Raw genomic sequence first — 15,747 nt, forward strand, 5'->3', positions numbered from 1 at the left:
ATAAACCTAACCCTAACCCTTGCTGGGATACTGGACATACATAGCCACAATTATGCGCGTATACGGAACTTTTTTAACATTTGGATATTCATTTTTCCCTAAACGCCACAAGTCGACCGATTCATGCCAATGTAAAATATATTCTTCAACTGTAACTCCACAATATTAAACACTGCATTGTTAAATAAAAACACAAAAGTTACACATAAATTATTTTTAGCCAATACCTTTCTCTTATTACACTTAAGAGTTTTATGAAACACAAGATCAGAACGATCTGTCAACAAAGCATTGCCATTTTTGAACAATCTAGCAGGTGGTCGTTTTCTTTCCGCTCAATATACTAAGCGCTGGGATCTTTCATTTTTGGCTAGGAAAACAACAAGTGGGATATGGACGCGTAGAGTCGCCAAAACAAAAATCATCAAAGTCTCTGAATCGGTTGTTTATATGGACTATGGACTTACCGAAATACGTTTAATTATCGACAGACGAAGATAATTACCATAATACGCCTTCTAATGTATTTATTCTTGAATTATCATATTTATATATCAATTATGACCAATTGATGCTAAAAAATACCAAAAAAATACTTAGAAATAATGAGTTTATTGACAAAAGAATTTCCTTTATTTTGTCAATAAGAGTTATCTCCCGTCGTCAAACGTGATACGATTTATGGATAAGGTTAAACTGAAGTAAATATGCAAGAAAGTTACCGAAAGACGCCTTCTAATGTATATTTTTTAGTAATCCTATTTAAATATTTATACTACGCATTTGTTGCCAAAAAATGCAAAAACCATTTGGACGATTTTCAACGGGAAATGAGGAATGTACATTGTATGTGTTTGGTATGTTGTGACTATGTTGTTGAGTGCATGGCCTCAGACGAGTATATATTATTGCAACATACAAGGTATCTTAACAGTTCTATTAACACAGTATGATTTCGGAAGCACTACAGATATGGATAGACACTGCTTACAGACTTTTTTCATCTTTTGGCAAATTTAACAGAAGCCAAACATGCCATCATATTTCTCTCACATAAATTCTCTAGCTTTTACAAAATAATGACTCTTGAATTTAAGTTTTTTTAAGACGAAGTTGGAAAAAACTATAAAGAAGTTATAATGAAATGCCAAGAACAAGAAAAAATGTATTCTGCATCAGATGTTGTGGCAAATTTGGTTGATAACCGATATTTTGAGAGTGGGCAGAAATGAGTTTGTTGAACTGTTTTCCTGTATTTATTGTACACAATAAGAATGGCAACGCGTGTGTCATTGTTTCTGAAGACATAGATATTTGCCTGTCCTATGCATGACTAACACATATTTCATTCATAAATCATAATAAAACATTTTTTTTTTACAAATGTTATGTGATTTTATGCTTTCGACATGTAAGGGTTTTTATTTTATTGTGCGTGGCATAGAGCCATCAGACCGTCTGTTTGTCCATCAGTCAGAAAAACTTTTAAGAAGTTATAATGAAATGCCAAGAACAAGAATAATGTCTTCTGCAGTAGTTGTTGTGGCCAATTTGTTTGATGGGCCATATTTGGAGAGTGGGCACAAATGGGAGAGTGTTGAACCATTTTTTCTTTATTCATCGTACACAGCAAAAATGGCAACGTTTCAGAAGACATAGATCTTTCGCCTTTACCATGCATGATTTACACGAATTTCATTCGCAATAAAACGCTTTTTTACAAATATAATGTGCTAGACACCTGTTAGATGTTTTAGATTTCAGGGGTTTTGTTTTATAATGCGCGGCATATACATGTAGCAATCAGACCGTCTGCTTGTCCATCAATTCCCCCCACGGTTTCTGATCAATAACTGAAGGACGTTTGGGCCCAGAGACATCAACCTTGGTAAGCAGATTGGTATTCACCAGCAACTGCACAAATAATCTTGAAGTCAGTGTCATTTACATCATTTCCGAATTAACATAGAATCCCCATATCATTTTGCGTCTTTTCTGAAAAACTACTACTCAAAAAACATCTTGTTTCAGTGTATGATTGCACAATATATGTTTCACCAAGGGAGCATCAAAATCTGTATTTCACTAGTAATATCTATATTATCCTCTCATGGCTCTATATATTCAATCTGGTGTCTGCATGATATCCCAGTGTTTATTAAAGGCCTTGTTTAAGGAATGTATGACATGACAATACCCTACTGTGCATCTCCTGCTAATTGCACTGATGTCACAGTAGGGGCCATTTCCTGTTTATTTGTTTATTGGCTTAGTGCCATTTAGGGTTCATTTCTTTAATAAAACCCCCAAAACTGCACTGCAGCACACTCAGATTGGAGATCTGGTAAGACAATTAGGCAATCAGATTAGAAGGATTAAACTAGGCCTTTAACTAGTTCACTGAAATGGTATAATACCCTATCATCTACTTATTTTTAACATATTGTAAAGTCAAAATAAAAACAAACAGTATTCACATTAATATTTATTTTAAAGTATGTCTATTTCCTATTCAAATATATACATAAATGTTGCTATTAATGTTCCATCGCTGAAAAATGTATATACATGGTTTAGTATTTACAGAATGAAAAAGAAATCCATAACAAAACGCCCTAAATATCAAGTCGACATATGAAACAATACAGTAATTGAATGCATTCTGAAACCAAAAGTTAGCTGAAAGCAGATTTTATTAAGGCCATACCAATTTGATTTTCTGTTAAACATCACATTCTAATTTCCAAATGGGAACAAACCTGGCAGGAATAAAAACAGCAATGTGCTGCATAAAAAGCAAATCTTTTCTTCCAAAAACAATGCCCTTCAAATGTCACCTATAAAATTCATAAAGAAGGCATGTTCTAGGTTTGCTGGTCCATAGATCTAGAACTTTGATCTATGTATATGATATATTGCATTGTTTTTTTTGCTCTAATTATTATTCTGTATGAAATAATATGCTGTGCTTTTTAATACTTAGGTTTGGTTAAGAAGCTTAGACATACATGTATTATCAGTTTGGAGTGAGCTTATTAAGAAAACGAATTATGTATCAGAGTGGTCGAGGCAAGCATCCAATTCTGTAACATAGAAAAGTGAATTTCATAACAACAATCATTTTTCTTTCAAAAATAACTAAAAGCATATAAAGGTCAAATCTGAACATATAAAATCCCTTGTACACAAATGTTTCTTAAACTTGCAACAATCTTCAATGCAATATATAAGTTCAAGTGGAAATCAAATTTTATATTAACATGCAGAAAGCAAAGCATTACCGGTACATGCAAATAAGGGTACTGGGATCTCAATTTAAAACAAGAACTTTGCGAAGCAAACACCATGCTTGTCTTTTTTTATTTGTCGGAAAAGGGGCATAACTCACTCATCATTAAAGCCAGAGTTATGGTTATTGATAAACATGTGTCTATATGTCTCTAGCAATATGTCTACCAAGTTTCATTTAAATATCTTGATTCATCTTCTAGGTCTAAGGTTAAAGGTTGTGTACACCGACAATGATGCTGACATTGATGTCAATGTTTTAACAGTATGACCTTGACCTTTTGTTCGAAAAACAGACAAGCTTATAATGTGTTTTACTCACAAAAAAGTAGTCAGTGAAACAGAAACAAAGAAACTTAAACACAAAATATCATTTCTATCAACAACAACATCTCAGGAGTCAATTCATACAGCTGTCAAAAGACCAAAATAAAAATACACTTTCAAGGTAACAGTTTTATAACTTGTATTACAAGCATTGTTCAAAGGGACTCGCTCATGTTTTTGAACCAAAAATTCAATCAACATATTCTAAAGTATCTTGGTTTAATTGGGATGCAAAACCTATGCCGCCAGTAGAGTTTTTTAGAAAACCAACACTCTAACCACCAGGCCTCAAGGGCTTATACAACACAGATAGATATTTTGACCATTTCACAATACATTGATAACACCACATGATAATGTCATTCAACCCAACAACGAATAGCTGAAACCTGTTAGATTGTCTTCAAAGACAATATTTGAGCAATTATAAACATTTGCTAAAGGGTTCCAGCTGTCAGTATCCTAGTTTTAACACTCCTAATGATTTGCCACCCTTAATTTCGTAATAAAAAAGTGCATTTTACACAAACCATGAGTGAGTCCCTTTAAATTGTCCCTGTATTTTTTATTAATCATTTTCATAAGAAAGTAACTGTCTGTAAATCATAGAAGCCATCATATCATCAAGCGAACCACAAAATTATATCTGAAATGAACATTTTGATGAGAGTGATTTCACTTGAGCCTGAGAATAATGTTTCTGATATGTTTTATAAGAAATGTCATCACAAAAAGCCAGTATGCTTATCAGCACAGGAACTGAGGTATTCACAAGAGTATTTCATATCAATCACTAACCTGAGGAACTACAATAATGGCTCACAAATGGGCATTCAAACATTAAACGCATAACAAGAGCCCCGTGGAGTGGACTGCAATGCTCAGCTGTTTTTTTCAGTCAAATTGGGGCTTAACTCAAAACTTAAATAATGGGCCTTGCTCAGGGCATGTGCAAATCATTTCTGTCAACATGTCTACCAAGTTTAATTTGAATAACTTTAGTTGATTCTGAGTTAAAGGCAAGGTTTAAGTGCAGAACAAGGGTGACACAAACGCCACCAAGGCTAAGACAATATCTCACCTTAATTTCTTCAAAATCAGACAAGCAAAAAGGCAGAACAATGAAAATAATGCCATATATTGATAAACCAAAAGCCAAAATATTGGGGATTTCTTGATTACATACCAGAAAGATAAAATGTATACATCCTTTTCACTCTTCAAAGAAACAGTCCTATTACACTTGTGTGTTGTTGTTGTTGTTGTTGTAATACAAAATGATTATACATTCATGAATACAAAACTTGTTATTGAAGGTTTGAAGGTACATGTAAGGTAGATGTACACGTGTTTGTATGTAAATCTGCTGCAGTTATTCTCCCATGTGATACTTTGAACTATTTCATTTCTTTCTGATAAACCAGAAAATTACACATGGGGCGAGATAAAAGTATTTCCATCCATTTCAAACAATCATAATTAAAACTAAATGTTAGTCATATTCATTCAATCAATCAAAACATCTTTATAATATACTTATCACAGTTGTAGCAGAGAACAACAACAAGATAAAGCATCATTATTTGTAATGAATATGGTTTGTTAAAGTTCTATAATATGTTGCAATACATTGATAATCTTTTTAACCATGATTATGTGCAACAGTTTTTGTTCAAACTGTTTCAAGTTATTTAGAAATACTCAAAGCATTAATAAAATAAGTGATAAAAATGATGAGAGCATCGTAACGCGAAGTCCACGCTTGTCTATTTTTTCAAGTGGAAATGAGGCATGTAACTCAACAAGTACAAAAAACAAAGCTATGGGCCTTGCTATATGTGGACGTATACTGTCTCTGGCAACATGTTTACCAAGTTTCATTTAAATATCTTTAATTTTATTTAAAGTAGTTTCCAGGGTAAAGAATTCGCCAACAACGGCCCAGTGACGCCATCAACACCAATGCTAGCTATGGCAATACCTCGCCTTTTTTGTTTTGCCCCCAAAAAAACGAGCTAAAATTCCACTGGAACCAATGTCAGCCTGCAAAAGCATTATGATGCTTCCAAGTCGAAAGTCTTTCTACATAAATATCATATCTATCACAAGTTTCAACATTTAACTACTGTCCATCTCAAAATATAGATAATAAATATCATCTTCACTGGGATAGTATAAGTACAACAAACAACATATTCAGCCATCTTGTCCTGTCAAGCACATTTATAAACACCTTCACAACTTGCTCATCACAGTCACAAGATGGAAACGAATCTTCTGGATGACTCAGATTATTCCCCCTATAGTCATCAGTATCACCAGAAGCCTTCTTTTTTCAAAGTCATTTCAGATCTCTATTCCTGATCAAAATATTACTGGCAATTTGGCACAAGTCATGTAAACACAACACTTTTTGTCCATATTCCTCCTTGAAATGTTTTGCACACTGAGGGCACCGTGTGAGAGGTTCAGGAACGAACGAGGCTGCTCACCTGCCTGCTGCGACGGTAAGGATTGTTGTGACTAGGTGTTGAAGGCGCTGCAAAAAAATAATAGAAATAAAATTATTCACCTGACATTTTTTATTTTTTTGATGTACCATTAAACATACTTATTTGTAGATGATTGTTAAAAAATATTATTTAACTGAAGGCAAAATTACAACAATCAGTGTGCATATAACATAATATTTTAAAAACTAAAAATAACTAATCTGTCATAATGCTTTGATCAATAGATAGATTATTTATTTTAAATTGAAACCAATACAGGTATACCACATCAAACATAATAAATTTTTGAATATTATCGCAGTGACAAATGTCGGACAAGCAAACAGTGAGCATGCATGCTGTGAAATTTAATTTTGATAACATAATCAGCATGGTATATAATCCACAAGCATCGGATATTGTTTTCATGCTGCATGCCGGAAAATGCTGAAAAATGTGCTCCTTAAAATGTAGTTATACAAAATAACATGTGAACGTCCAAACATAAAGTGACAAGGTCTGAGGTTCAAACAGTGCTGAAAATATGATACTTCAGCGTAAGGAATGTATAATAGTAAATGGCAAAACAAAACAAAGTGTAACATGTTACATCGGTCTTAAGTTTAAAAGGGTGTTTCATGACCATATTTCACTGCTTCAGAAATCATATTTGATTGATTACTTCTTTAAAAGAATACCATGGAAGATGTTTCAAGTATATTGTCAATAAAAAGAAGAAAAAAAAACTTTGCAATTCTGAAGCTTTTGATGTATTATACTACAGATCTGTAGGGTTAAAACAATAACATTTTCGCAGCAAACACTTAAACTTGTGAACCTTTTATTCATGTTGACTGCAAATGGGGGATACAATTTCAAGGTTGTATCTCTAAGGGAGATTGCTTAATGACTTGTCTAAGTTTCCAGACGGTATAAATTTAAAATGATAAGACCTATTAAAACACTTCTGTTTTAGACATTAAGAAGAATGCAATAATTTTGTGGGTTGTTATTGCTATAATAGAGACAAATATGAACAACATGGTGGGTGTTCAATAGCGTTACTAGATTCTGGAAACCATTTACTGCAGAACATCGGGGAAATTATGGAAACACCAGCGTGTCTGTTTTCCTCACGACATGCCATTTCCTTGACATCGTGTTCAGAATTAAGTTTCAGTAAGAGGGAAGGGATGACTAGAATTGGATTAGCAGCTGACATTCAAAGCTGACAATTACATTTATCAATGGTTGATTGTAGGATAACAGTGACTGCCTTTGACAGTAAACAACATTAAACTCTCATTGCTCCGACACATTGCACTCAAGTTGAGGTCAAGTAAGAGTCAGTATTTTTTAGCAATTATATTGAATCAAGACTTTAGTTCAGTGACTTCAAGTATTTTAGTCAGCTATTTAGTCAGTTATTAAACGAGAGCCCTCTGGGCTGTATTCATTAACCAACTTAGTAGATTGAAATTAAATTTAAGATAAAAATCTAAGCATTTTGATTGGCCTGAATCTAAGCGTTTTGATTGGCCTGTATATTTAGCAGTAGGCTGAAATTGAATCACTGAGGTATGTCTAAGGACAAGGATAAGATTAATATTGAATACTGACCCAGGCCAAAATGAACATTGGTTTAGTTTTAAATTGGTCAGGGAATGGTTATAATTGGCAAGTTTTATTTCTGAAGCAGTAAAAATGTGTATAGACATTGCATACTGACATCTTTCTTGTTTCGGCAGCTAAGAGCTATGTTATCCAAGAGACACATTATAAATTTAACAAAGGCAGACGTACCATAATATTTCTCTCACATAAATTCTCCAGCTCTTGAAATTTTCAAGACAAAGTTGGAAAGAAATCTATAAAGTAGTTATATCTTTAACACATTGTCTGCATCAAATTTAATGAACTGTCGGTACAGAAATTGCCAAGAAACAAGAAAACTGTCACCAGCAATGGCTGGTTATAATGGCCTAGTATTTTGAAAGCTGGTATTTGGAGGGCGGGCACACAGGGGAAGGTGTTGAACCGTTTACCGTTATTTATAGTACACCATAGATGGGGCACTGGCAGGGGGCACGTTTGTATAACGGCCGGGTGACAGTACAAAACCTTTACCTACAGTTGTGTAATGTAAAGAATGAAATAATGAAACAAAAAATGAGAACACAGAGAGATTGCAAAACGACATATTCTTGTAATTGACGCTACACATGCATGTTAAGCGTCACTCTCACAGACTGACAGTTTTGACATTTTTGATTTCACTTATGTCATTCTAAACGTGCGCAATCTACACATACAGTCGATACACGAACCCCATTGGCTCCAAATCACTTGGATTTCCTCAATGGCTCAAACCGAATGTAAAGGAACAACTTCTTTATACTGAAGGTAAGCATTCCTGCATGGCTCAAACTCCCTGGGTCTCCAGGTATGTTTGCCAGACCCTGTGAGTACAAGCCAACGGGGATCAACTGTACATGTTTATTAAGTAGCGCAGAAAAAGTAGCCACAAATTTTTAAACATATAAATATAAGGTGTTGTTTTGCAACCTTAATTAAAGGAACTAAACGTACATGTACGGTAATTAATAAAAGACGTAACAGAAATAAGAATGCTTCACTAGTTTAACTATATTTTTTAAAATAACACAAACAAACAAAATAATATCTAAGAAAGACAAGACAAATACAAAAGCTGAAAGAAGATTTTAACACAAAATCGAAATCATGCATCTATCATTTCAGCAAATACTGATCGACTAAAGTGCATTTGGTTATTTAATTAGGGCTTTAGAGCGAAACCTATATCTATCACGAACAGTCACTTTTGATGTTTTTACTACTGTGCCTGAGAGCTTATTATTAATATTGCATGCAGGAAAATTGATGATATTTTTGCTTCTGTAACCCAGACTTCAACTTTGAACGAATTTTGAAACTCATCCAGATCACGCGATAGGAGTATAATATGTCTTTAACTTGATTTGGGGGAAATGTTTGCATGTAAAAGGCAGAAAATGTAAATTTTCCAAATACAGCAATTTATTCTTATTCTCAAAAAGTATGTGTAACTCAAATTTTAGAAGTATATATCAAAACAGAACATTTCAAAATGAAAGAATTTTATGGTTGGAGACCATAACCGTACATGCCCTATTTCTGGAGACCATTCCGGGGAATTTATGTACACTTGAAACGAAAACTATAGGGACAAGCCCCTTAGTTTGAAATTAAAAAATAAACCTTTTTTAGAGGCTCTGAAAAGGATTTCCACATTTTAAGAGATATAACCACTAAAATATTGGTAAAATCATCTGAATTTGTTGAATATCATTCATATTTCATAGGGACCTAAATTTTAGCAGTGACCAGGACAAACTTTTACATGCATCCTTTTGCTAGATAATTTAATTCGGTCTCCAATCATGTATAATATGGTACCTGCTTGCATTTTTAAAGGACACATTAAATATAGTTATATGCTTCATCAAAGAAAATGTTTGGTACAATTGAATGGTTTCTGATGCCTAATACCAGTGCTTCCTACATTTTATGCAAGCAAATACCTTTTAAAAAAGAAGTTTAAAATCAAACAAAAACTCAAATTATAAAAATATCATAACTACATTACATAGGGCCAGGAACTGTGAATAATAAAATAAATAAATGACTTCTGTTTTCATGCAAGTGAAATGTAAGATCTACCCTGGCTTACTTTCCTAAAACAAGAGTGCTATGGAGGAAGACCTTATGCTCATCTGTTCTTTATTTCCCTCAGTTAAACATTTGAGAGGCATTATAAACTCAATAATTATCAAAGCCAGAGTTATGGGTCATGCTAAAGAGAAATGTTGTCTCTGGTGACATATGCCAAAGTTTCATTTCAATATTTGAGTTTTTGAGTTATTTCAAATGTTTATGTTTTTGCACAACAAAGATGATGACAATGACACCATGGCTATGACTATATTTCAATGTTTTTCTTTCGAAAATAGACAAGTGTAATGTTAGATGTATCTTGGCTATTACAGTATGATAGATTTAAACATTTCTATACACTAGAAGAGACTACATGTATAGTAAATTATTGATATGTCATACCAGTTGGGTCAAATTTCTCCTTAAGGAGACAGTAGCGTCTAAATAGATGTACAGCTCTAAATATAGATGAAAAATCTTGATCTAATTTAGATGTCCATCACTGCACATAAGGAGGTGCAATGCCTAAATAAAGAGATGCACCTCTAAATGTAGAAATGCAGTTTTACTTATGAAAAACACCTATAACTTTAGGGTGATGGTGCACCTCAATATCATTTGTAACAACTATTAAAAGGAGAGTTGTGACCCCAATGGTATGTCATAAATTTGATGCAATCATTTGTAAAAATTGTACTAAAATATAAGCGTCTTCAAATTGATCTACACCAAATACAAGCATGCCAGCATGCGTCAAGTTTATGATATCCTTAATGATTCGAAAACAATGTTATGCTACTGTGATTAGGCAAAACAATAATTAGTTTACAACATAACATCACCTTATTGCAAGGACTCAAAAAATTTCTATATGCAAATATTGCTTTCTTGCATTAAGGTGATAACGGACCATTACGGAAGAAAAAAGACTACTAAGTACTATGACAAAAACATTGACAATGGGATGACAGTTCAGAAGTATGTTCAAGTTAACAACGTTGCTAACATCATTGTTTTTAACTTTCAAATTGTTAATGCTCTGGAAGTTAAATGGATACACTTCTGATCTGCTGTATTTTTATCAAGATTTGAGACAGCTGTTTCAGCTGTACTTGTTTTTATTTAAAAATGTGAGCACATCATAAAAAAATTCACATATAAAAGTTAACAATGATGATCACTTTGTTATTTTTAACAAAGTTCTGAACAATATGCCCAATGTAAGACATAAGGACTATTCCTAAAGACGACTAAAGGGACTGACTAATAGGCAATTGCTACAGAAAATGATGCCAGACTTAAGCTACATGTGTAGCTAACCATAGGCAGTGAAGGCCAAGGCTTGCACAATCATCCCCAAATGTGTTCTTCTAAGAATTAAATAAGCTTCAAAATGCTCCTTCGAGCATACAAGAATGGAAATCCCCAGTCATACAATGTCATGCCGTCCCTAGGATGGGCTTAGACTTTCACTGCTGGCTTAGCTCTTATATATTAGCCCTTCAAACACCAAGAATATAAATTTTCCCAAAGACAAATGGCTCCAGACCCTCCCACATTCCCTGGCTGGAAAGGCTTTTATCCAGTGGTCCATCTACACCCCTGAAAGTCCTAATAGCCTGACCCCCCTAGCAGGACAGGTCTTCAATTGGTGTAGCTACACCCTATGTAAGCCCGAAGCTGCTTGGTTCTACTCACTCCATTGGTTTTGATGGACCGGTTCCTCCATGCCCTCCGTGTCCTCCTCCTGTGGGATGTTTCCAAGCTGACCAAGGTCATGTGACGGCTGCAAGCCACTCCCACGGATGTCAAGGTGCATTCCACCAGCACCTACAGGAGTAACAGGTGATAGGTTTAGTGACCTTTTCATTAAGGAACCATTATGCTGATCATAGGAGCTATGATTATTTTTTTGGTATTTTAAAGAGTTCTATGAGCCGATAATGGGCAATCATAAAAAAATAGCTGGGGGTCTGTTTTGAGTATTATGGATTAATGGCTAAAGCAGGATCAATGCAACTTAAGACCCCTTTTGAAATTGTTTTCAAGTATTCAAAGCCAATCTTTCACATTTTAGATCTAGAGTCAAAATTTAAAATTGGCATTTGCTGGTTTGATTTCCAACATGGGCATTTGCTCATGGCCTCTCAAAAATGACACAGTACTGGTTTCTGCCCAGGAAACAGACTTAAATGTGATTTTATAAGCTTTCGTCACTCGCTTAAAATAATTTGTTTAAACTAATAATATATGAGGTAAATGCCCAATTATGCCCTATGAATAGTAAATGAGGTATATATGCCAAATGATGCCCTATGAATAGTAAATGAGGTATATGCCAAATGATACCCCATAAAAAGAACCAGGGGCAGTGATTACGAACAGTCTCAAGTCTGAGTTCAGACTCAAGACTCAATATGGCAAAACTTCATTCCATTTTGATTTTCCTTCTATGAAAGCATTGATGGTGAAATTTGCTGAAATATATATTACTATTTGAATGTTTTACTATTATTTACAAAAACAAATTGTAAAAGAAATGGAATAAATATCTTGTTTTTTTGTTCCTGAATAAAAAAAAGCTTTTCTGAGTCTGAGTCTAGACTTAGATTTGAGTCCGTTCGTAATCATGGCCCCAGGTCTGTGGGAGAGTTAAATGCCCAATGATGCTCCATAAATAATATTTAGAGTCCAACTGACCATAGCTATTCCTGGATAGAGGTGGGTTGTTAAATGCACTAGAGTTGAACGGTGTCGACGCTCGCCTGTTCAGACCTACCGGCGTCTCAGACTGAAATATAACATAGATCACATCTGAAACTGTCCTATATTACATCAAAATGTTCAAACACAATGTCCTTAATATAAAGTTCTCTACATTTTGAAAATAATGAAGTAGAGTTTATTCATAAATAGTAAAACACTTTATGACATTCCTTTTAAAGCTGCACTCTCATATATTGAACGTTTCAACATTTTTATTTTTTGCCTTGGAACAAGCTAATTTTTGCGAAAATCCATGGAAACTAGTCAAAGGAGACTGCTTACAAAAAAATTGATCACAGATTTTTATATTTAAGTAATAAAAATTGATGTTTTATGCATTTTCCTTAACCCGTTAGTAACGGTTTAAGCCATAAAACATTAATGTTCGAACAGAAATATGAAAATCAATGATCTGTTTTTTGTCAGCAGTCTTTTATCATTGGTTTGCTCTTTCCAAGACAAAAAAATAAAAAAAAGTTGTAAAAATGGTATATCTGTGAGAGTGCAGCTTTAAAGACACAAAAAAACCTCAAACATCTGAAACGCTGCAAGTACACACTAAAACATTCCCTCAAAGTGTGTCCTATTAAAGTTGTGACAGCACTCTTTAAATTAACAAGCATTTTCTCTTACAATTAAAAATAATGACCATCTTACAATTTAATGAGGCTTGTAAAGAGACGATATAACACCCCGGGGAATGGTATACATTTACTCCCCAACATTTTAAACACAAACCCTCTAATACATCATCGGGAAGCCAATTAACTGACAAATTCTAGTTCACGTCTCTTTGTGGGGTTTTTTTTTCTCTTAAAGTGCTTCCATTGGTTAAACTGATCATTTTGTAACAGAATATTTTAGAAGCTCGGCAAATTTCATTAATTCCCAATTATTAAAGAAAATTGCCTGTTTCGTGATTATTTTTACCCTGCTTTCCAGAGAAAGATGAAAAAACTAGAAAAAATAACAATAACAAGAAATCTAATTAAAACTGAAAAAAACATTATTAAAATATTACCGCCTTAGTAATATATCATATCATTGTGAAATAATTAAACTCCAAATCATACGTTATAATTTTCCGAAAACTGAACCTTACAACAGGGAGGTAGGTATAATACATTGGGTTGGTGGGGAAGTGACAACCACGAGTATATGGTGCATTGGTAAGAACATACATGTACTCATAACAAATATAACATTAACATTTTTTTAGGACATAGTTCATCAGTTTTGCATCTGTTTAATCTTTCTTATATGACACACATTTTTGGACCCAATACAATTTTTAATTTTGGACTCGGACTGGAGTTAAAAACTAGTCAAGAAACATTAACGATATACATATTTAGATGTTGTGAGAGGATTGTTCAGCCCTATCAACATTTCTCATATTTCAGCGACCATTCATCAGCTGAATTGCAATTAAAGACTCACAAATATATGGATACTGTAAATGACTGGGTATAAGACGATAGGGGGTATAAGACGCAGGCAAAAAAATCCATGAAAAATCTGAGGAAAAAACTTTTAATCAATGTTTTGGGTTATAGAACGCATAGAAAAAATGTCAAAATCGTCTGCCACGATCAGCTACTATGTTTGTTGACAGTGAAGAAAAATTTTGTTTCATGAAAATGGCGATTGTTATTTTTAAAATGTAATTTAAGGAATAAAGCAATATCTTTAACACTGATGCCAATTTTCCTCTTATCAGCTGTGTTTTTTTTCCTTTTTGGCCACAAAACTTTGACTCGCTATTCATAAGTAACTCTTTCTTATTTTTAACGATTAATAAACATGATTTAATATTGTTGTAGTAAAATTCTTAATAGGGCTAATTTTACAAATAATAAATAACTCTTATGTTAATAAAATATTTTGAAATCGGGCATGTTGTGCATGTTACATCAGTTAAATTTTGATATTTTGCATACTGTACTGGATTTTTTTATAAGAAATAGTCTCAGACAATTATGAATAGACAACAGAGCACTTTTTTCTAGCTAATGCAGATACATCCAAACAAGAGCTACACACAGGGAATTTAAAGCCAACAAGTGTCTGTGTTTATTTCCCAGTAAAACAAAGGGGCATAACTTGACTTCATTAAAACCAGAGTTATGGCCCTGCTGTACACATATGTATTTTCGCTGGCAACATGTGTACCAACTTTCATTTGAATTCTTTGAATGTTTTAAGTCATGGCCAAGGTCAAAGATTTGCACTATGACGCTGACAGTGATGTCAACAACACCAAGGCTATGACAATTCCTCTTTTTTTTAGCCTCAAAACAGTCAGACAAGCTAACAATACTACTAGCAATTTTCAACATACTATATAGCAATCTTCTACACAGTGATCTCCCTTGACAAGCAGAGACAGTTTCTGCCATCGTGTACGAAAATATTTTGATTTCAGTTTTTTTTTAAAACAGTTTTTTGCGCCTATTTATGCAATATTTTATTGTTATTCCATTAAATCTGTGTTTTCAATGTAAAAAATAGATTAAATTTAGTTTCAAATGAAAGAAAATTTAAACTTTTCGAATGGGATCACATTATTTTGATTTACGTGATGGCAGTGATAACTGTATTGCAAAGGGAAGTAACCGCTGTAAGGAGATGGAATATCTAGCCCTACAGTCTAGAAAGAACGTAAGGAAAGTAAGGATAACAGCAACAACCAAACGTAATACAATAAGACAACACAGTGATATATAGATCATATAAGATAAAGCCAGAAAACACAGTGCGGAAAATACCATGCCAAACCAAAACATTCCAGTCATATATTGAAGTGAAATTGTGAAACGACTCTGTCAGACAAGGATCAGTTTTAGAATTCCAGATTTTTTCTGAATTATTTTTTTTCATTCTTTTTTTAAACAGCTCATTTTTACAATATCAGCTAAAAATATTCATATCTTTGCTATATAATTGTTTAAGTCCATTTTTGATACTATTAAATAATAATAGGGCTTTTTCAAGCTTTAAGAAAATCTTATCACCTAAAAAAGCTTCACATTGTGAAAAATTATCACAGTAATTGGGAAGTCGTCATATTTCAGTCTATGCTGAAGAATGTGAACTCAAAAGCCTGGAATAAAATTTCACTGAATGCTGAACCTTGTCATAGCTCAAAACAAAATACAAA

At 33.5% G+C, this 15,747-nt stretch overlaps 1 protein-coding gene across 3 annotated transcripts in view; it reads right to left on the reverse strand.

Moving 5' to 3' along the window:
• Positions 1–2,472: 2,472 nt before the first annotated feature.
• The window catches only part of LOC128208870 (protein FAM149B1-like), a 44,089-nt gene continuing 30,814 nt past the window's right edge, over positions 2,473–15,747 (reverse strand). For 2 of the 3 annotated variants that reach the window (XM_052912559.1, XM_052912542.1), the window contains 4 exons: positions 12,522–12,612; positions 11,520–11,651; positions 8,153–8,234; positions 2,473–6,154 (listed from right to left, as the gene is read on the reverse strand). In XM_052912559.1, coding sequence (XP_052768519.1) covers positions 8,155–8,234; positions 11,520–11,651; positions 12,522–12,612 — 303 coding nt within the window. In that variant the 3' untranslated portion in view covers positions 2,473–6,154; positions 8,153–8,154. The remainder of the gene's footprint in view (positions 6,155–8,152; positions 8,235–11,519; positions 11,652–12,521; positions 12,613–15,747) is intronic. The other variant, XM_052912549.1, reaches the window with a different exon arrangement.

This window comes from Mya arenaria, chromosome 2, assembly GCF_026914265.1.
Source record: "Mya arenaria isolate MELC-2E11 chromosome 2, ASM2691426v1".
Lineage (NCBI taxonomy): Eukaryota > Metazoa > Mollusca > Bivalvia > Myida > Myidae > Mya > Mya arenaria.